The 22,655-nt window shown below is 37.9% G+C and overlaps 4 protein-coding genes across 4 annotated transcripts; 1 reads left to right on the top strand and 3 right to left on the bottom strand.

Moving 5' to 3' along the window:
- Positions 1 to 25: 25 nt before the first annotated feature.
- On the bottom strand, positions 26 to 1,580 carry LOC140767178 (uncharacterized). The gene has a single exon (XM_073106996.1). It carries the CDS (start codon positions 1,305 to 1,307, stop codon positions 384 to 386), a length of 924 nt encoding a protein of 307 aa, XP_072963097.1. The 5' UTR covers positions 1,308 to 1,580; the 3' UTR covers positions 26 to 383.
- Positions 1,581 to 4,841: 3,261 nt separating this feature from the next.
- LOC140767177 (peptidyl-prolyl cis-trans isomerase CYP59) lies at positions 4,842 to 12,638 on the top strand. Its single transcript, XM_073106995.1, has 14 exons — positions 4,842 to 5,028; positions 5,249 to 5,353; positions 5,584 to 5,701; positions 6,558 to 6,608; positions 6,700 to 6,797; positions 7,104 to 7,203; positions 7,838 to 7,957; positions 8,056 to 8,133; positions 8,375 to 8,421; positions 8,506 to 8,561; positions 8,955 to 8,995; positions 10,402 to 10,507; positions 11,701 to 11,824; positions 11,957 to 12,638. The coding sequence occupies exons 1-14, from the start codon at positions 4,931 to 4,933 to the stop codon at positions 12,474 to 12,476; spliced, it is 1,662 nt and encodes a 553-aa protein (XP_072963096.1). The 5' UTR covers positions 4,842 to 4,930; the 3' UTR covers positions 12,477 to 12,638.
- Positions 12,639 to 13,097: 459 nt separating this feature from the next.
- Positions 13,098 to 16,563, bottom strand: LOC140766915 (4-hydroxyphenylpyruvate dioxygenase). The gene is made up of 2 exons (XM_073106603.1): positions 15,243 to 16,563; positions 13,098 to 13,486 (listed from the first exon to the last, which is right to left on the bottom strand). Exons 1-2 carry the CDS (start codon positions 16,409 to 16,411, stop codon positions 13,300 to 13,302), a joined length of 1,356 nt encoding a protein of 451 aa, XP_072962704.1. The 5' UTR covers positions 16,412 to 16,563; the 3' UTR covers positions 13,098 to 13,299.
- A 968-nt stretch (positions 16,564 to 17,531) lies between these two features.
- Positions 17,532 to 21,961, bottom strand: LOC140766437 (uncharacterized). The gene is made up of 4 exons (XM_073105774.1): positions 21,515 to 21,961; positions 18,739 to 18,927; positions 18,003 to 18,609; positions 17,532 to 17,901 (listed from the first exon to the last, which is right to left on the bottom strand). Exons 1-3 carry the CDS (start codon positions 21,704 to 21,706, stop codon positions 18,265 to 18,267), a joined length of 726 nt encoding a protein of 241 aa, XP_072961875.1. The 5' UTR covers positions 21,707 to 21,961; the 3' UTR covers positions 17,532 to 17,901; positions 18,003 to 18,264.
- Positions 21,962 to 22,655: the final 694 nt, after the last annotated feature.

The following is a 22,655-nucleotide window of genomic DNA, read 5'->3' as shown; positions in this document are numbered from 1 at the left end:
TCATACTCCTCGTTCTCCTCGACCACCCATCACCAACTCCTCTTCCCATCTCTATTTTTTTTTCCTCCAAAATTTCCATTGTTTGATATATTAAATCAATCCTAAGAAAAATAACCCTATGCGTTCAACACAACTAGATTTGAGCTAATTACTCAAAGCATATCTACTAAGACTTGGCAAAGATGACCAAACTGACCCAATCCTACCTTACTCGACTCTAAACTCTAAAGCATCCTTTTAAATGCCCAAAAGGCCAAGACAAACCTAGCTCAGGCTTTCGTAGTAATATTCACATTCTACAGGTCTTTACGTGAAAAATGTTGTATAAGATTTACATCTTTTAGAATTTTCACGCGTAACAAATTTAAATGAGACGGATAGGATTACTTCCCCGTACTCGGATCAACGCCCATCAAGGCCTTCTTCAACTCCTCGCTAACATCGCCTTCAAGCTTCGCCTTGGCCGAGTTATCCGATGAACTCCAACTTCTCCGGCGATCCCTCCGTCCATCAGGCGCGGCAGGCGGATTCGCCCCTTCCTTCCGCTCTTCTACATCATCTCGGATGTCAGCCGTAGCCTTCCTCTGGACGGCGATCTCTGGCGCTGTCCGATCCATCTCATTCGGTCTCCGATCTGCTGCCACGCGTTCGATCGAGAGCTTGCGCATCACGAGGTGCGGGAGCCGCCGGAAAGATACGCTGGCCGCCGGATGTTCCCCGATGGCTGTATGGACCTCCGCTGGTATCCTCACCCCCCACCGGAACCTCACCGCCGTGCAGCTCCGAAGCGGGAGAAAGCTACTCGCTGTCATCTCCGCCCCGGAGAACGCCCTCAAGATTCCCTCACCAGCGCCTTCCGATCGGATCTCCGCCGGGATCCCGTTCTCCTCTGCGCAGCCATCTGACCCGTTGACCTCCGGCTGTAGCGTCATCGGCGGAGCACCTGATTCCGACCCGATCGCCTTCTTGATCCGGAAGTCGCCGAGGCGGGGCTTAAAAACGATGGAGAAAGTAGGCGCCCTTCCAAGGCCGAGCACCGCCGTCATCGTCATGACGGAGGAGATCGGAGACCCCATGGACCCGGATCCAATCCGGACGCCGACGGCGAATGGGATCCCGGCGTCGTTCGGGCGATAGGAGAAGCGAAAGGAGGGGCCGCATTCAGAGGCAGTCGTGAGATCGAATCCGAGATCCGCCGCGTCGCCGGTGGAGATCTTGGAGAGGAGGGGGATTCCGGCGGCGGAGAAGGGGATCTTGGCGGTAACGAGGGGGCTACGGTCTTCCCGGAGCTTGATGGATGCCTTCATGGGTTTCTCGATCGAGGGTTATCAGGGCTAAGGGTTTCGAGGAGGAGCGGGGACGTCGAGGTGGCGGGAGGGATAGGGTGAATCGGAGAGAGCGGTCCTCAGGAGCGATCAGGTGAGGATGCCGGTGTGACACGTGGACAAGTTTGAGCCGTAAAAATCGAGATCATAGGAAATCGTACAAACGGTTTGTGGACAAAGGATAGGAAGGGGGAAATTTCTTTTATTTTTATTTTTATTTATTAATTAAAAGATTAAAAGAAAACACTCAATCACAAATATTTCGGATATCCCAGCGGCAATTTTCCTCTCCTACGATAATTTTCTTTTTATAGACGATGAGTTTTAAACTAATTAAATACTAAACAATGAGATTAGACCCTTTTAATATATATATATATATAATAATTAGATTAATCTTTTTAAGAAAATAATTAAAACGAGTAGAATTCGACTAATTAGCTGCAGTTAGTAGTTACCAACGTGCGATAGGCATTGGCTGCCATTATTTAAGATAGCAAATAGGCTTGCTCCTTTCTAAAGAAGAAACACGAAACGATAATTGATTCTGTTCAACGCTCATCTACTACTAATAAAAGAGACCAACTAGTGTCGGACTTTGTCCGTTGAATGTAACAACTTTCAAATCATTCGTCTACCTCCAAACTGCCTTGCAATGGGTCGTAGTATGTTGGTCCGGAGTAATTATTTAGGCCGCTAAGATCTATATTTAGCCCCTATTCATTTTAGCTTTATTTTTTTTATTGTATTCTAATATATAATCTCTTATTTTAAATAAGTAAAATTTGTATACGACACCCTGTCTTTTAATAAAATTATAATTTACACCATATATTATTTACTATTTATAAATTAAGCTTTACGATTCAGTGAGTATGCGCAAAAAGTTATAACCAATCTCTGAGTTAAATTTAACTAAACTAATAAAATTATGAAACTATCCTCAACCAAGTCATGCTAAGGACATTTTAGTTATTTTAAAAATAAAATATCTCTACTTAACGGAATATTCTGATGGTGTTAGTTCAAATTTTTCCCAAGGTGTTTTCTAAATGTATTCGCATAAACCACAATTACGTTATCAGTAAGATATTATATACAAATTTCTCTTTAAAAAAAAGCTAAATATTATAATAGTAATATTCTATAATATAAATATTATTCATAAATTATATTTTATATCATATATGATACTAACCAAACAATTAATTTACCGGTGACATTTATTTGATCAACCTACTTTATATCAAATCAAAATATATTTATCATAATTTTATAAAAAAATTAAAGATAATTCTCTTTTTTTTTTCACTTGAGGTCAAAACAAAGATAATTACTACACCATTATTCTAAATACAAGTGACATCCAAAATATTTTTTCTATAGAATAAATAACTCATTTTACGAATAACGAAAATAGATACATATTCTTATATTGCAATTTTCCAATGAAATAGGCTACATACTGATGCTATAAAATTTTGGAATATAATCACTATTGAAAGCATAGTTATTAGAATTGGATCGGACACTGATTTGATTAGAGGTCAGGTCACCCAATTGAACTACAATAGGACCACGCCCAAACAGTATGGGTGGCACCTATTTTTATTCCGGACATAGAGCTTGTTGTGTAATTGCTTTCCCTCACTCTCCTTTCCTTAATATGAATAGTTTATTTAAAAATATTTTAAATAATATATTAATAGTTATAATTAATTTTGAAAGCTAAAAAATCTAAAAAATGATACACATGTTTTTCTTCTATTACTTAGCCATTTTAACTAATATTTGGGTTCAAATACATCCAAATCATATGACTCATACAAAATCATATATTAATTACACTTTTAATTTCAAAAATATAATTACTTTAATTTTAGAGAAAATACTAAGATAATTAAACACTAAAGATCGTAAAAATCTGTCCACGTTCTCATAAATACGATGGAAAGCTCAAGCTTAATTGAATAAATCAAATAATATCATATGATTGACATAATGTCATTCTTGTTCAGATATTTTTAGTGCAGTTGTGTCTGGCGTTAAAGCATTCATCCATTGGATTAATGGGTTTGAGACTTCCAGTTCAACATGTACTTGATCCAAAACTAGTGGTTAAAATGGGTAGAATGGCTATCAACCAACATCTGAATTTATACTATTGATCGGAATAGGGATATTGGATGGATTTCAAAATTTAAAATTATATTAAGATATAAAATGAATCTTAAATTAGCAATGATACAATCTGAATACAAATCAGATCTTAAATGAATTCGAGTATTAACTAGATATTAAACTAAGTTGAATACATATATGAAGTTTGAGGATAGAATGAGTTGTGAAATTTAAGGATATGTAATATAATAAATTCATTTGTTATACATTTGCGGATAATTGATATTTGAATATGTATCCAAATTCATATCTAATCATGAAATGTGAATTTTGGAAGATGAAAGAACTATCTATTTAATATTAATAGATTCAAGTCATATTTTGCGGATAGATAAATATTAGAATTCATATTCAAATTTGTATCCAAGTAAAATTTATTCGATTCTAGACTTAAATTTTTTTTTAATTCTCTATCTATTCTCATCCGAATCAGATATTGAGTCGAATAGAAAATTTACAACCCTATCATATCTTGATATAATTACATCTTGATTTCTTAAACTATGACTATTTTGAATTTTTCTTTTTCTAACATATAGCTCTTTTGAACTATTAAAATTATTGAAAATGTCTCACCATTTGTCATTGGAGGCTGGAAAGATAAAAAAAAAACTAAAAAAAACCTCTAGAAAAATAAGAGTATTTTGCTAAACTAATTTTTTTTAATCCTCCAAAATATATGTAAGGGTAAAGATATGCTCATGTAACTTGCACGTAATAACTTATAGATAAAAAAAATATAATATAAATTTAATAAAAATAGTATTTAATATATTTTTAATAGTTTAGAAGATCTATGTGTTACAAAAAAAAAGTTTAGAGAATATCCGTATGATCAAGGAAGTTATGAGTTTAACTTCAACTCCAAACAATATTGTGGAGAAATTGTTTGGTGATTTAGTGGCTTGACTCGATTCGGTTGATGGCTCGACAGTACGGTTAGCTTAGAGGAATAGTTTGGTAACGACTCGGAGTAGGTTTCGACGGCGTTTGATTCGGAGCAATTGTCCGGTAATACATATGACTTGAAGCCTAGACTAGGCAACTAAAAGCTTAGTGGGGCCTAATTGCCTCTATATTTAGAGAGGGTTGGTATTTTGTCGAACCCATATCTAGCCTTCGGGCTCATAAATGATTAAAAAGAAAAAGAAAAAGTGATATAATTATCCTATCCACGTATTATCGGATCCATTTCACCCCCCGCCTGGACCGAATTCCGATCCGTTTTCACCCGTGTCAGGACTCAGGAGTCAGGACCGAAACCCAACTAATCGGGTCAGCTTGTTGAATACATGCGCCCTATTTGGTTCGGATCTATATCCATCTCGAGCCAAACCGCTGAGCTCTTTCTTCTCCGAGAGAGCGAGAAAAAGAAAATATCGAAGAGGGAGAGAGGAGAAGGAAAAAAACGGAGAGGGAGAGAGATGTCGGTGCTGATCGTTACGAGCGTAGGAGATTTCGTGGTGGATCTCCACACGGATCGATGCCCTTTGACGACCAAGAATTTCCTCAAGCTCTGCAAGTAGGAAATCACTATCCTCTCTCCTCTTATTTCCATTTCTTAAGATTCTTAATGGAGTTGGTTTTGCTCTTGGATCTCCAATTCTCTGTTTGGTTTTTTGATTTAAGCGGCACTGACTTTCTTGAATTTTGCTCATCTATGTGATACATAAAGTCCTAAACCCTAATCTTTTTTTGCTGGGACGCTGGATTCTTGTTTATGATTGGGTTGATGTGGGCAGGATGAAGTATTACAATGGTTGTTTATTTCACAAAGTGGAGAAGGACTTCTTGGCGCAGGCGGGTGATCCTACGGGGACCGGCACTGGAGGCGATTCGGTGTACAAGTAAGTGCTTCATTTCTCAAAGTTGCTGAATATTTCGTGAATCAATGTAGGAAAATTTAACATTGGAGTTAAAATTGCTACTGATGAAATCAAGTGGATGATTGGTTTTGTGGGATTTGTTAGTGCATACGTGATCAAAATTTAGGAGCTGTATAACTAACATATTTGTAATTTATTTTCCACTTGAAAATGATGTTTTTGTTTTCCTGCTGTGTTTGCCGTACTTTTAGGTTTCTATATGGTGAGCAAGCACGCTTTTTTGAGGACGAAATTCATCCAGACTTGAAGCATTCTAAAATGGGAACTGTAGCTATGGCTAGTGCTGGTGAAAATTGCAATGCTTCGCAGGTTAGTTTTATAATTTCTCATTTTCTCCCGAAGCATGCTAATATCAGCTGTGCCCTTTGTATGAAGCATGCTAAACCATGGGAGACTATATATTTTAAGTAGAGAAGATTTTGTCTCGTACTGGACATCAGAAATATGTTAACCTCTGATAGTGCAAGCTTTGAAAACATTCTGCTTCTAGTGCAACGCCAGGCCTATATATGGATTGTCCCACATCATGTATGTTAAATAAGCATCACTAAAACCTAGACTCATACATTTCTTCTATGGAATGGTTTTCTTGACATATAAGGTGCCTATCTTTGTGATTTCCGATGCGCAAGAATGACCAGTATTTAAAATGGTAGTAATTGTGTGGTAAGGAACTTCTAAATTTATGGCATGCTTGAAATCTAATTAATGTGTTGTACTCATTGAAAGTGACATATTATAGTTTGTCGCTATTGTCATTAGTAGTGAAATCACAGGAAATAGTTGGAGATTCTGAACTAATCTGTATCTGATTTTGGAGTGTTGTTGGTGCAAGTAAGGTGAAAAGGGACAGAATTTTCTCTTCTGATATATTGTCGGACCAGGATGGTGAGTTGATCAGAAGGGAATATTGTCGCATTAACAGAACTTATTCCTAAATGCTATATATTTGAGTTGATGGTGAAGTTTGTAGATTCAATCGATGGATTTTGTTCTGTAAATGTTTAGAGAACATCTTGTGGTTATGTGTTCTCTATATTCACGGGAGTGAAGTTAGTCTATCTTGAACTTTTTTGGCACTTGTGATACTGAATCTTCTACTCTTCTTACAGCACTGTATTTTCTAACCTGGAGAACTGTTTACTTGTGTATTTATTTATTTCAGTTCTACTTCACCCTGCGAGATAACCTTGACTATCTTGATGGGAAACACACTGTAAGTTGTCTATGATCAGACTTTCCTGTTAGTTTTTAGTCAACAGATGCTCATGTTTAAAAAGTAAGGTGTATCCGTTCCAACAACATAGGTATTTGGAGTTGTTGAAGAAAAAGAAGGTCTGGAGACCTTGGCTAAGATAAATGATGCATATGCTGATGATAAAGGAAGGCCGTTTAAAGACATAAGGTAATGTTTCTTCCTACTTTTATTACTATGTTTCTGCAGTGACCAACATTACCGCACTTGTGAATTTCTAAGATTATGAACATTCGTAAATTACTAAGAATATCAAAAGAGCTAAATGCAGGAGTTGTAGTGTTGCTAGAGTAGACAACAAAAGTGAAAGAAGATAAAGGATATGATTTAAAATTTCTCTTATTTTACTTGAATTATGCTTTCTATGCTAGCTTTTTTATCTCTACACTTTCTATTTTTTCCCCCTTCCTCATGTTTGTTTGACATGCTAAATTTTTGCAATGTGCACCCTAACAGAATCAAGCATACCTACATTTTGGATGACCCTTTTGATGACCCACCTCAGCTTGCTGACTTTATTCCTGAAAAATCTCCCGAGGGCAAACCACGTGATGAGGTACTTTGAAATTTGGATCAACTTGATTGGACATCCGTCATTTAGGACGACTGAAATGTTTGTCATCATTCAGTTTCAATGTTATTCAACTTATATTATATCCTTGTCCTTTATTGGAAATCAATTTTCATTCTACTTTATTTTACTTTTGCTTTTTATCCTTCCCTAGTCATATGTCTTAGTCACTGACTTATTTATACCTGCTGATTGATGGATCATATTTTCAAAGAAATGTTGATAGATATCCAAGCTCTTGAGTAACTTTTCTTTTGATTGAGGAAGCATCATGCTTATATCATGATGGATAAGTGTGATCTTGCAGATGGAGCTAAAGATGTTCTCAGACAATTGTAGCAGATTATCTTATATTCTTATTTCTTAATAAGTTGATCTTACTCCTAATATACCTACTAGCATAGAAGAATGCTAGGAATATTGGAAGCTCCTATATGAAACCTTTGTAGTATCTGGGTTGAAGCCATTGAATTAGATACTACCATCATAATGTAATAGAACTAGTTTACCTTATTTCATGTATTGTACTTTTTTGCTTTCAGGTGCATCAACTCTAAATAACTGGGTAAAAGTTATTAATTTATTTATCTCTCAAACTTCTGTTTCTCTTTGGGCGTAGGTAGCAGAAGAGCGTTTGGAGGATAATTGGGTCCCATTGGATGAGACATTAGGTCCAGATGAGCTTGAGGAGAAGATCCGCTCTAAAGAGGCACATACTAATGCAGCTATCCTTGAGAGTGTAAGAACTGCTTCCCGGGTTCTTTTGTTTCATGTCTAGCTATATATGCCAATTATATATTTTTCAATCACATACATTCAACTTTTGTGTGTGTGCAGATAGGGGATATTCCGGATGCTGATATCAGGCCACCGGATAATGTCTTATTTGTTTGTAAACTCAACCCAGTTACACAAGTTAGTGACTAATCTGATAGTTTTAATATTTCCTCGGCTTAAGATTTTATGCATATTTACTAACTTGTCAATATCTCTAGTTTCATCAGAATATGCATTACTTTATATCTTTGCAGTCTCTTGATCAAACATCATAAGGCACTCACCAAATGCACTGCTAACAATATTATTGTACATTCTTCCAGTTTCAACTCAGACTACAATGGTAGATGATCTCTAACTATATTTTCAAATATTGCAGGATGAAGATCTGTATACAATATTTTCTCGTTTTGGAAATGTCACATCGTGAGTAATAATTTCTTGGCAATTAGATCTGTTGCTGCATTTGTTTTGGTCTTTATTACATAATTTCTTCAATTCTGCCTGCAGAGCTGATATAATTCGTGACTATAAGACTGGAGATAGCTTATGTTACGCTTTCATTGGTATAAATCTCCTCTCTATTTACATACGCATGTATGTACACAATAGTGTAATAGCATTCAGGTATATGTAGACATGCACAAGCTTACACCCCTTTTCTGCAAATTGGTTGTGGGTTTTTTCATACCTTCATCTTCTGTAGCCTGAGTATTTCCTCTCACCTTCTCTAGAATTTGTGAAGAAAATTTTTAAGTAGCTCTAATTGAAGGGTCTCATAAATGAGTTGCAACCTAAGCTTATATAGATATATAAACATACACACATTTCTGGAAAGTTTTTAGCTGAACGTTGGATTACTAATGTTTAATGTAGTCATGACTGATCTTCTAATGGCAATATTATTATGTCATAGTAATCATACATGTTGAGAATTTTTTTTTCCTTTTTTTTGTCAGAGTTCGAAACAAAGGAGGCATGTGAACGAGCATATTTCAAGGCAAGTAGCACCATTATATTGCTTTTAGCATGTTAAGAACTGTAGAGGAAATCTTTTATAATGTTTTAAGGTTTTCACTGAAATGTACTTATTAAAGTAGTTCTGGGAGGCATGTGAATGAGCATATTAAGTAGTATTGGGAGGCGTGTGAACGAGCATATTTCAAGGCAAGTAGCACCATTATATTGCTTTTAGCATGTTAAATACTGGTAAGAGGGAATCTATTATAACGTTTTAAGGTTTTCACTGAATTGTACTTATAGTAGTTTTGGCATGAGTGAAGAAGTAAAATTGTCAAGAAGACTTGTCTTTGCATTGGAGGAATTTAAAAATCTCTAAACTTTTAAGTCTTCAACTCTTAACCTTCGATTATACTAGAAATCCTTAGGTTTGTTACATCACCACTGGTGCTTCATATCATATTATTGAGCTTTTGTGTATTAGTATATAAGGTCACCAGAAATTAGTGTTTTGTGTGCTGGTCTTTGGTCAATAGGTTGGCGACTTGCCATGGCATGTCAGGTGCACTGTACTGGCACTTGGAGACAGTCTATTGCCACTAGCATATATCTAGTGCACTCATGGCACATTTTTGTGGCTATCCCTTTACATTTGATTCCTTAATCAGTGGTTATGCAAGAAATTATGAATAAAGCCATGCATCTTTTATGAAATACCTATAGTCTGGTACAAATTGGTCTGCCTTGAACACCCAATACACGCTGGTTAAAACCTTGTACCATGAGTTAGCAATGCCCAGAACTGTGATTTATTGAGAATACAGTATGTCTGGCATGTATTTGATCCCTTATTCATCATGACACTCGCTCTCACCCAAACCCCAATTCCAACTCCGACCTCGACCGCAACCCCGACCCCATCTCTCCAATCCAACCCCAATGTTGATGCTTTGAGAGCTTAAGCATGAAATGGCAACTGCTGCTGTAGGTGTCCACATCATAATTTAATTTGAAGTTTTGACATGGTGATGGAGAATTGTGCAAAAACGAAATGATGAGCTATGAAATTCCATAAGTCACCTTGGAGTAAAATTCCCATTTTGAGCAGATGAAATGTTGAATAAGGTTGACTCTCTGGTAAGATGACTTTAATATATCAAGGGTTCTGTAATTTGGTGCTTGATTCTAGTTTAGTTATGTTCGATTGATCAAAGAATTTCACTTGGGAAGTAATTTGGATGTATAGGACGTTGAGAATTATATTTTTATGCCAGGTTTTGCTTTAGGATTTTGCATTTTCTTTACTGTAACCAGCTGCACAATGAGAACAGCATCACGGATCTCTGTTTCCCACTAAATTAAATCACTGTTCTTTGCAGGTTTTAAGTTATCTGTGATCATGGATCTTTTAAATACTTGCTAATATATAACTCTGGAATGTGGCAGATGGACAATACTTTAATTGATGACCGGAGGATACACGTCGATTTCAGTCAAAGTGTCTCAAAGCTGTGGGGCCAATTTAGACATGGCAAAAGAAATGCCAATAAAGGTATTGTTGAATTTTGCCTGTCTTCTTTCATTGACATCATTCATTCATTCAAACTTTGTATTGTTGATCTAAACTACTTGACTTGAAATAAATGAGAAGAGTCCTCATGTATACTTCTTTCTTGTTAAGACTTCTTGAGCATATGAAATTTATATATGAGAGACTTTGTTTCTTGATGTAAGAAAGAAGCAGCACTTATGCTGTTAAGCAGGGAGTCTTAGATTGTCTTTGAAAAATGTGAAGTGTAGAGAATAAAGCCATAGATGTAGTTGAGCTAATATACTTTCGAAATTAAGGAGGTCTAAATGTAAATTTAGTCATATATATCTGGTTTTTGTTCCTTTTCTATTAAACTATCCTGTCCTTATATTCTTCAGTAAATGAAATTGTGGGGAGAATTTTAATGTCCTCTCTTATTTGTGAAATTACTATGAACTTGATACGTCGATATGCAAGCAGTTGTCTATCATTTGGTGCAATATTGTAAATCCATTTGTTGTCTAGGATTGTTCAGTACTAACATTGTTGCAATAAACTGGAAGACAATAGCAATTTTTCTTTTACATGACTAGACAAGTAAACATATGGGCCTGTGTAGATGATGGAAGTATTAATTTCCTTCTGTGGGATGAAAGTGAATTTTATAGTTTGTTGGGCTAAGATATGTCTTTTGTTCAGAGGGCAGCTCTTTCTATTTCAGTTACTGGTTCAATGGTCACAAGGATAAGGCAACTTTTCACTTTTCCATTTTTATGGTGATTCTGGCATTTGCAACTCTCTTTTTTCCTTGAGGCATTTACTAATAGTTGATTAGCCTCAAGAAAGTAAAGAAGACACGACAAAACTACACACAAAGAGACAACAAAACAATAATTACCGTGCCAACTATGAGAAACAAAAAGAAAAGAAACTTGCTTTTTGAAATGTCATATGTGATATTGGTTGGGCAGCTTCTGTTGTTTATGGTTGATAAAGATGTGTGCTGTTTCTTCATCTTCAGTAACTCTCCCTGTGTTGGGCATTCAATGAAATGCTTGGACTGTGTAGAATTGATTGATAATTCAGAATAAAACCCCTCTTGTTCTCTCTTCAGAATGTCATCTTGTACTTGTTGGGCGATTGGTAATACCTCCCTGACATTCCTAAATGCTGCATTTTGATATGGCCCTCTTTCTTGCCAAAAACAATTGCAGATGGCTGCTTCAAATGTGGTGCTCCTGATCATCTTGCAAGGGACTGTGATCAAGGTCCAGATAGCGGCCCAAAATATGTTCTGAAAGATGACAACGCTCAGCGGGGTGGCCATGATCGTCAAAGGTCTCTCTCTCTCTCTCTCTCTGTGTGTGCGCGCGCGCATGTGTTTGTTTGCGTTTGCACATTGTTACTGTGTGTTGCTGGAAAGCCTCTAAATCCATTCTAATTTATCTCATGCTTCCTGCTCTTGTGCAGGTATGACATGGTTTTCGAAGAAGATAACGTCAGTCACCAAGAACGTGAAAGGCAAGATACTAAGAAACAGAAATTGGACTACCAAAAGGGCTCAGACAGAAGTAGACATGAAGATAATGGAAATAGGGATCGTAAAGAAGATGATAGGAGTCGAGGAAGTAGGAGGCACGATGAGAGTCGAAGCGATAAGCTATCTGGACATCAAAGCTCTGAGAAAGATGAAGTTAGAGAGCACCGAAGGCACCATGACAGTAGTAGAGACAGGAAAAATGATGGGGATTACAGGAGAAGCTCAGGCAACCATCGACAAGAAAAGGATAGATTAGATGGTGATAGGGACAAGAGAGATGACAGAGAACATAGAAAGAGCGATCAACACAGGAGAGACGATGGTGATCATAGAAAGAAAAGCACACATAGTGACAGATATTCGAGAGATGATGTATACCTTGAAAGAAAAGCTAGAGGTTTTGATGACGAGTCTTACAGGAGAAGAAGGCGTGTAGATGATAGAAGATAGTGAATGATATCTGCACGCCTTTGTGCTGTTTATGTATTGTATCTTACTATCCTTTTATGTATACGACTTAACGTTGTCATTAGGAGCTTGCATAGAAAACAAAATTTTCGTGCTAATGGTTGAAATTATAATAATTTTTTACCATGCCGATTTCCAAATGAACTTGAGGTGAGATGATGTAATACATTGTCATATGTGATGACTGCTTGCTATAATTTTGATAGAATGTAGTTAAAAACTCTCGGAATTCTCCATTATTTCCTGTTATTTATAATTTTGACTACTGAATTGTTCTTCACAGTGAGCACTAAATCGCTGCTTTTTTTATTAAAAAAAAAAACAAACAAAAATTTAACTGATCCAAGGCTGGGTACAAACTAAGCTCATTACTAATGTGATCAATCTGATACACCATATCATACACGGTTTAATAGTCTTGGTCAGATCCTAGATACAGTAACAAATTAGTTGCCTGGTTAAACTATGGAACTCAAGTAGTGAATGGTCCTCAAATCTCTCTACAAGTTTAATTAAAAAAAAGAAAATTAAAAAGAAGGTAGAAATACAAAGTTCACTTGACTGGAAAATATGTGAAACTAATGCATGGATTAGAAAAGGATGTAGAAATAGATGACAATGTCAATTGATTAATTAAGTGCCAATGGATAACAATATCTACTGATCCATGTTTCACATATCACAACATGAAATCATACATCAATTACGCTGATGAGAATCTAAACCTAGAAAAGGCCATCTCAGAGAAACCCCCAGAAGCAAGGACAAAGAGAAGAAAAGAGCAAATTTCCATCTTGAATTAAACCTATGCAGCTGGGACTAGTGTAGATTGCTTGGCTTCAAGGGACTTCTCATATTCCTCAATGGACTTAAAGAGCTCGGAGAAGTTACCCTTACCAAATCCACCGCATCCACCCTTCTGATACTCCCTCCCATCCTTGTCCTTGGTCATGCACCCAATCCTTTGTATGATCTCTAAGAATATTGTTGGCCTAAAGAGAAATTACTGAAAACAATTAGATGCCGGCATATAAATAAAAAACATAGAGACCCATAATTCAGCCAAAAGGTGATCATCCACCAATTCCAAAATTACTAGTGAATGTGCATTTAGGAAAATCAACCTTGTTTGTCTAGAAACGACAAGAAATTTAGCGTCTATTATCGTAGTAAAAGATATGGACACATTACTAGCAATCTGGCATACTTGTCTCCGCAAATATTTAAGATAGCATGAACATTACGAAAACACATTAGCTCTAGAGGTTTCTAATTTACAGCAGTAGAGATGCCACAGCATTCAAATCCACATTTGGCATGCAAAGAATCATAAGTAATTGTAATCATTGGCAATGTGCCAGCATTGGAAAACTCAGGACAAGTTCCTCCCTTAATTATTTTTCTTTCCTCCTCTCTTAGATAAGAGATTCATGTTTCAGTATCTCTTAATATAGCAGCAAGATAAAAAAGTTTGATCTCATCTGATATATAGGAAGAAATTGACTCATAAATTACTTGCAAACTAGGAATTATAAGGCGTAAATTGAACTATTAAAGAGCTCAAACTGTCCTTGAATTTCAAAATCAACACGTCGCACATAATATACTACATCTACAGTACCTAAAAATCATACATTCCAAGTATACTTGTTGAGAATCAAGTAGCTTCAAAGCCAGTGTTGATTATTATTATAAATTGACTAATTTTTCTTGTTGACAATATGCTTAAGGTATTGAATACTATAAAGAAAGCATTTGCATATGTTAGACTTCATCTTTTTAAGGGGTATAAGACAATTACAACCAACATATTGATCTATATCCTATAAAGATAAGAATTTAGATAAAGATCTAATCCGATAAATCTCTCACTTCAAATTGGGACTAAGATAGAGTTCTTTGAAGGATCAGAATACCTATTCATTACCTTATAAATATGAAGACGATCTCTATCTCGGGTATGCCTACAAGCTCTCCATCAAGTAGGATACCTGAGATGGATATGGTTTATCCAACGGAACCTAATTAACACGGATCTAAATTATCCAAGATTCTAATTTGACTTTTATTGAGATGGATATGGATTTTAAATATCAAGGTCCCCTCATAAGATGCATTAGATATCAAGTCCCAGCTATAAATGACTTAACCAATGCTTAGCCACATATCTAATTGAACTCGACCGAACTGAGAATGAATCAAATTCAGATCAATCCCTCTCTTAGAAGACTAGTAATGGATCATAAAATTAAATTCTGATAGAGATCCCAAATCTGATAATTTGACCAACTAGATAATGCAATTTAGATCATCATCGTCATCATTATTATCACCAGTAATATTATCATAATTCATCAAAGTTAGAACAACACTAACACTAAGGCTTTATTTGATTCGTGCATAAGATTTTTTAAAGATAATTTTCTGCACACCTCTTAAATGTAAACTAGATACATCATATTTTATTATTTGATTATAAAACATAGTAATTATTATAAATAAGTATGTTACGTGTAATGAAAATTTTATTTAAAAAATATGCATAACTTTATCGCACTTTGTGATAAAATTGTGTATAACTTATCGTGTGTAAACGATCAAAGTATGCATAAATAAATGCTTGGTTATAGAATATATTTAAGGAAAAAAAATTCTAATTCATAAATAAATATAAGGAACTCCCAACCAAAGCCCAGCTGAATATTCCAGAGGCACAAACACACACAGAGAGGCATGACATTGACATACCTGTCCCCCACTGGCTTAGTAAAGATCTGCAGCAGCACACCCTGGTCATCCCTATCGACCAGCACCCCCAGCTCCTGACACTCCCTGATCTTCTCCTCTGAGAGTATGTCCCCGGCCCTCCGCCGCACCCCGTCGTAGTAATTCGACGGTGGCGGCTCCAAGAACTCGAACCCGCCCATCACCGACTTGCTCCTCATCTCCCTCAGCGTCCTGAGCACGTCGTCGCTCGCCAGCGCCAGGTGCTGCACTCCGGGCCCGCCGTTGTGGTCCAGGTACGTCTGTATCTGGCTCCGCCGCTTCATCCCGTGCACTGGCTCGTTCACTGGGATCAGCACGTCTTCCTCGTTGTTCGCGAGGACCACCGAGTTGAGCCCGCTCTCCGCCGTGCCCACGTCTTCCGCGGTAAACTCGGCGAACTCGTGGAACCCCGTAAATCCGGCGATGTACTCCACCGTCGCCGCGAGGTTCTCGACGTTCCCTACTGCGTGGTCGAGTCTCCGGATGCCGTAATCGAGCGGATGTGGATTTGAATCGGGGAGATCCTCAAATCCGGGTAGGAAAGATGGGATCTTTTTAGGGCTTTCGGAGTTTTTGGGGGGAGAGCTGATGAACCGGAGGACGACGTCCCCGTAGAGCTCGACCTCGGAGAGGGCGAAGCCCTCGCCGAGGTCGGCAGGGGGGAACGCCGGGCGGGCGCCGCGGGACACGCTGACGTGGAAGGCCTCGGCGGCGTCGGCGACGTGCATGGCGACGGCGCGGACCGCGAGGCCATGGGAGGTGGAGAAGCGGCGGGCGGCGGAGGCGGAGAAGGAGGGGATGGCGGCGGCTGGGCCGCCGTCAGAGAATCCCGCGGCCGCCGCGGCGTAGGATGGGTAGGGGGCGGAGAAGAGGAAGAGAAGGGAGTGGGAGCGGAGGAGGTAGGAGGCGTGGACGGGGTTCCCGGTGGAGAGGTCGGACTTGGAAGCCAACGGCATGCCAAGGGAGAAGGAGAAGCGTCCGGCGGCCGACGTGGCGTCGCTGGTCCAGAACTCGATGTGGTGGAAGGCGTAAACCGGGAACCGGTCCGACTTGGGATTGGACCGCACGAAGTTGGTGGCGCCCACAAGCTTGAACCCGTTCCCCGCGCCGTCTTCTTCATTGCCCGCCGTATCCTTCGCGGACTTCGCCATCGTAAACAACTAGCTTTTGGGGGATTGGGGTGGATTTGGGCTTCGGATGGGATGGGATTTGTAGCAATCTACGATTCTGCGGGCGGCCACATATGGGGAAGGGGAGCCGGAGGGTGACACGTGGACGATGAGACTGGGGTTTGTCGTTGGTGGTGGAAACTGGGAACCGGACAGAGAGGGAAGATAAGCTTTTATGGCGCTTACCTGGCGCCCGCCAGTAGTTACGTGGTAATTTTGCATATCACTACCAACACTTTGGACTTATCATAAACAAGACAAAACCTCAGTGTTAACGAACATAATACATACGTGCACTCAATCGACGTCCGAATTTTTCTCTCTTTCGTATTTGCGCTTTTTACATAATTGACACTAATTTTTTTTAATTATTATAAATATTATAGTAATTCTTCTTCTTAATAAAAAATATATATAATTTTTTTTTTCATTTTACTATGATATTGGTAATAGTATATACCTTTAAAGATATATTGGAGAATTTATATGAGTAAAATAGTCTTTGTTTTCAACTGAGATGGTTTCTGGTACACGTGTGACTTATTTATGAGGTGGCAAATCTAAGCTTATCTTTGAACTTGTAACGATTACTTTGACTACGTTTCTGTGTTAGGAATGGGTCATAGTCTTCTTTTTTTAAGCCTTTGGGGATTGGGGGCCTGTTCGAAAACTCTAAATTCGTGAAATTTAATTGATTCGGAATTCTGATTATTTAAAATCTACTAATTAGAACTAATAAGTGATGAGATTTTAATTTGAATGGATTTATTTGTAAATTAGCATTAACTTTTCAAAATACCTAAAATCTAACTCTTATCTTGTTATATAATTATTGATGCCAAAATGAATTCCTAATGAAATGTATTAAATGGATATCATTTCAATTCCACTATTTTCCAAACAACATAATTCACTTCCAAATGAAATGAATTAAATTTTATCCAAATAAAACCAATCAAATTCCATCTATAATTGGTTCCAAAAGTAGACATAAATTAATACCCATAGAAATCCTACCACCCCCATTTTTGGTATGTATAATTCCACTGTCATAACATAATCTTGAACCAATAATATTGAGATTGTTGTCCTCAAAAAAATTAATAGCGAGGGATTGTTGGGGCAGTTAAATTGATGGGTGATCATGAAATTTAATGAGTTGCAGTAATCAAGCATACAAAAAAGTAGCTCTAATCATTCATCAGTTGCTCACATTGCAATCCACCTATCAACAGATAAATAGTAGATCAAAGTTATCGTCCTAGAGGACACCAGATATTTACATACATGTAATATCTGCAGGGTCGTTTAGCTCTCCCAAGAAGTCTAAATTGTAAAAATATTAGAGATGTTTAATCACGCTTATCGACGATCATTTGAAGATTTCTGATGGCTGCTAATAGAAGTAAAGCCTTTCTCATGCTTAGAACTTCCATTAAGCATGTGAGCTGTAATTTTGGAACCCAAAAGTCCTGCATTACAAAAAGAGAAGAAGATAAATATAGCTCATAAAGGTTGCATGATAATAAATTTTCAGAAAACAAAGGCCAGGTATATTAAGCACATGAAATACCTGTAGACCTACAATCTAAAGTCTTGAGTCATTGCCTTAGTTCATCCATCAGAGTTAAGGGCCAATCCCAATTCCTTCTGCACACATCATAGCTAACTGATCTTCTAGTCTAAATCTTTATATACTTCTGCCATTTAGTTCGAGATATGAGCATGCTACCCTAGGATAAATAATGGATGCATGAAAGGAAGGCGATGGAATTGTGGAGCCTTGTCCTATCCATTTATCACATATCTACTATACACTTCACCATCGTCCATTCTTACTTCACAGACCGTACACCAACAGTTCTCACTCGGAACCGGTACTGGGGTTTCTGCTCTTCTGCATCATCATCATCTTCTTCTTCTTCACTCGAGTCATCTTCGACCTTGTCCCAACGAGAGTAATCAAGACCTGAGTGCCCTTTTGGTTTTGGGATTGCTTCCCAACCCCTCGGTTTTGATGGCAAATTAACAGAGGCTTCAAGGTTTGGAGGCTGAGTTACATGGGCTTCAAGCTTATTTGTGGGAGAGACAGTTTCTTTGTTCCCTTTCGGAGGGGCTTCTTCCTCGTCTTCTTCAAGATCCAGCATTTCTTCTTCAGATTCAGGTATTGGAGCTAGTGACTTCAAGAAAAAAGATAACTAAATAGGGAGGAGCAGATAATAGGACATAGGATACATGCTTGTGTAAATAAGTATGAATGAAGCAACAGAAAACTAGTAGCACAAGGACAAATGGACAAAAGTACTTACAACTTGTGTTCTTAGTCGTGCTTGTAGGTTTCTATACACTTCAGATGACGGATTTAGCTCCATCAGCCTGTTCACATCAAAGAGTGCAGATTGATAATCCTTCAGGGTGACCAATGTTTGTGCACGCAACATCAGAGCTCCTGTATGCTGGTGATCTAACTCAAGAACAGATGTACATTCTTCTGCTGCCTGTGATAGTAGGCAATGACCATTTTCAGCAAAACTTTCGATGAGCAAAGTTGTCAGTTAAACTTACAAGAAAGAGATATGTAGTACTAGTACTACTGCTAACTTTAAATTGTTCAATTGTATATTTGACTTTCTTCTTGTCATAACCCCAATATGTCAAAAAATTATGAAGTTGACAAAAGAAAAATAATATTTTGCATGAAATGCACTGCTCATCTCCAAAATTCAATGGTTGAATCATACTCTATACTTTAATATCAATACTGACTACAATGACTTGCAACTTCGATACAAATGCTTAGGAAGAAATCAACTATGTCCATTAGCATCACCTCCTGAGCAGTAATCAGCAATCACTTTCAAGCAACATATATAATATTGTTAATGCTAATTTTAAATGTGTATGTTGATTAGACTCAAATAGTACTGCACATGTGAGGAGCTGTTTACAATTATATTATTAGTAACTTTTACCTTTCAGACAACAACCAATAGACAAGATAACTTTTCCAATAGTAAGAAAAGAAAAAGAAAAGGCATTAGGAGATGGAAAAGAAAGTAAAATAATAGTAATAATCATGTATGTCAAATCAACAAAAAAGCGCAAATGTTTACGATTCAAGTGTTGCTTGACACTATGCATGTGGGGCAACATATTTTGTACTTCGGAGATGCTTTTTTTCAGATGCCGACACGATAATCATCTTTGTGCCATGAGATGCCGATAGACATGATCAAATGGCCCAGCCCGCCCATGTCCGGCCCGACCCGGCCCGGTTTGGACCGGGCTAAGCCCGGCCCGGACCCGGTTTAGGCCCGGCCCGGCCCGAGCCCGAACTACCCATGGGCGGCACGGGCCAGCCCTTTGCCCGCCCGACCCGGCCCGAAAGCCCGCCCGTTTAGCCCGCAACTAAGCCCGCCCGTCTGCTACAGTGCTTTGCCCGTTTTGTTACAGTAAAAAATATTTTAGTATTATACCATTTTGCATTATTTTAAGCAGACTTTTAAAATTTTTTTTTTAAATAGAGGAATATAAATATTTAAAAAAAAAAAAACTAATAGTTAAAAATATTCTAAAAATAGCTGAAATATGGGTTGGGCCGAGTGATTGATGGGTTGGGCTGGCCCGGCCCGATCTCTCACGGGCCAACGGGCGGTAACGGGCTAGACTATTCTAGCCCGGCCCGAACCCGGCCCGGCCCGAGTGATTAATGGGTCGGGCCGTGAACAAAGACTTAAGCCCGCTTGGCCCGAAAAGCCCGGCCCGAACCCGGCCCGGCCCTCCCGGTTATCATGTCTAGATGCCGACAGGAGAAGTCGAGGGAGATGAGAGGTTATGGACATACTAATGCTCTTTGCCACTACTCTCGCCTGTCTCACCGCTCATTGCCACTGAGCACTCATCTCAAGGGTTATGAAAGATTGGAGAAATGATTGATGATTTGATTGTCACCACTCGCTGCTTAATAATCTGTTGATGGTCAAGGAAACTGATGATTTGTAAAATAGATCATCTTCTTCCTCTACTTCCCACATCTCTCCTTCCCTCCCCTCTCACTCTGACTCTACCTCCCTACCTTCTTTTCTTTGCCTCCTTGTGCCAACCACGACATGATTCCTTGTGCAAGAGGTTCAGACCTGAGATTTACTTGTAATAAAGCCCAAGCCAAAGATCTTTGTGGCCCAAATTTTTCGGGTTGTTTGGCTCCATAAAGACCTGATAGACCCATCAATATCTATCCTAATTAATATATCCCCAGGCTAGGCTTGTTCAAGGCTAGAAATATTAAAAAACCTTAAGGCGTCCTGAAATTTTCTTTCGAAAATAATAAGAAGCCAATAATGTTGCTATTCTCATAGTATTTTGACTTCTCAAACAAATGTGATAATTGTGCTGTAGTTAGACTTAGTGAGATGCAGATTTGCATCATATGGGATATTGGCATATAAAATAGGACAAAATTGTCCATTACCATTCGGTATACATGGTTTTATGTTCCAGTATTAATTTAATAACCTCCATGCAAGGAAAAATTTAGATAAAAAAAAGAATTAAAATATGTACCTTCCCAAAAGTCCTATTGAACTTGTTCTCTCTTTCTCCCTGAATGACATGCAGAGCTAAGGCACGAAGCAAACACGACACCTTGGATTGTTTACACATTGTCCAAACAAAATCATGGGTATATAGATGCTTGTTCTGGTACTTCCAAATATAATCTAGTAAGCCATATCAACATAATAAACCAACATCTTACCATGACTTAATTTAGAACATAACCTTTTTCTCTTTTTGTCGATAAAAAGACAATAACCTTCAAACAGATTAATTAGCATTATTTATTTCACATATCACCCTTTATCAACGATTTCTTACATTTCAAAAATGTTATCAGTTCTATTTCAATATCGCTTATGATCATCGCTTACAAGAAACAGGATTAACGGGAAAAAGGTTAAAATTTCAATCTTTCTTACATATATTGCCTAACTCGGATCATCTACCAATTGCCATTTCACAAGTCAATGCTTTTAAAAACGATATGAGAATTAAGAATCGCTTTGTAAAGGAGATGCTCAAATAAACCTTCTTGAAATCATGCAGCTTCAAATAGCACGCAGCCCTATTGCTGTGGAGCGCAATCCTCTGAGCTTTCGTCTTCGCCATCGCCAGGGCCTCCGTGTAGAGCCCGAGCGCCTCCTCGTGCTGCCCCTCGCGGTACATCTGGTGGGCCCTCTCAATCTTGCCCAAAGCCGTCGCCGTCGCCGCCGCGGCCATCGATTTGATCGATAGAGATGGAAGAAAAATTCCCAATTTTAAGAAGAACCCAATTGACTTCGAGATAAGCTCGAGTGATCTACACCGGAAATCGAGATAGAGAGAGAGATCTAGAGATCAGATGATAATTCGAGACGGGATGGCATATAAGAGGAAAGATTTTGGGGAGATTATTCGAGGAAGAATCGTCAATTGGATTCGGCCGCAAGTTAGAAAGACAGAGAAAAGAGGAGTCGGATTTGAAACACTGGTGCAGAGAGCATCACTTTCTACTTTCTAGGAAGGCATTCCCACATTACTCCTCTTGGGTAGTTGTTCTCAACAACTTCCCCACCTACACCGAAATAGTTGGATTCAAAATTCGAAACGATTTTTAAAATTTTTTTTGAATCCATGAAAATTAATCGATAGCCATTCAATTAACTTATTAAATATATAGGTAAGTAGAGTTCGTTTTCCAATTTAATTGGCGTGAGTACTGAGTAGCAACCAAAAGAATAAAAGAATTCCGCTACTTTTAGGTGTAAAATATTTCAATAATTAAAATATCCCTTAATTTACTTTAAAATTTTGTTCAACTTTAATTTTTTTTTAATCTCAATTTTAAAAAAGTAGAAGTGAAAATGGATCAGATAGATACAGAACTTAATTATTGTATACATGGATAGAAAATCAATTGTATCCATGTTTATTTTCCAATATATCTATAGTCAATCAACAAATACATATGCAAAAAATATCTTTTATACTATTACTACGCTTTTACTGCTGTCACGATCAGTTGGGAAATTCCCATTCAACATTATGTTATATTGTAATGGCAGCTGTTAAACCACAGAAGAGATGCTTTTAGTGATTGCATACCATTGTTAGAGAATAATTTACAACTCCAAAGTCAAATGTGAGAGATGGCAAAGTCAGGAAATGGCACACTTGTAGAAGAAATTAA

This window comes from Typha angustifolia, chromosome 9 (genome assembly GCF_048772165.1).
Source record: "Typha angustifolia cultivar Huaian chromosome 9, ASM4877216v1, whole genome shotgun sequence".
NCBI lineage: Eukaryota > Viridiplantae > Streptophyta > Magnoliopsida > Poales > Typhaceae > Typha > Typha angustifolia.
Note: the sequence above shows the minus strand (reverse complement) of the source record. Positions and strands in the feature narration are given on the sequence as shown.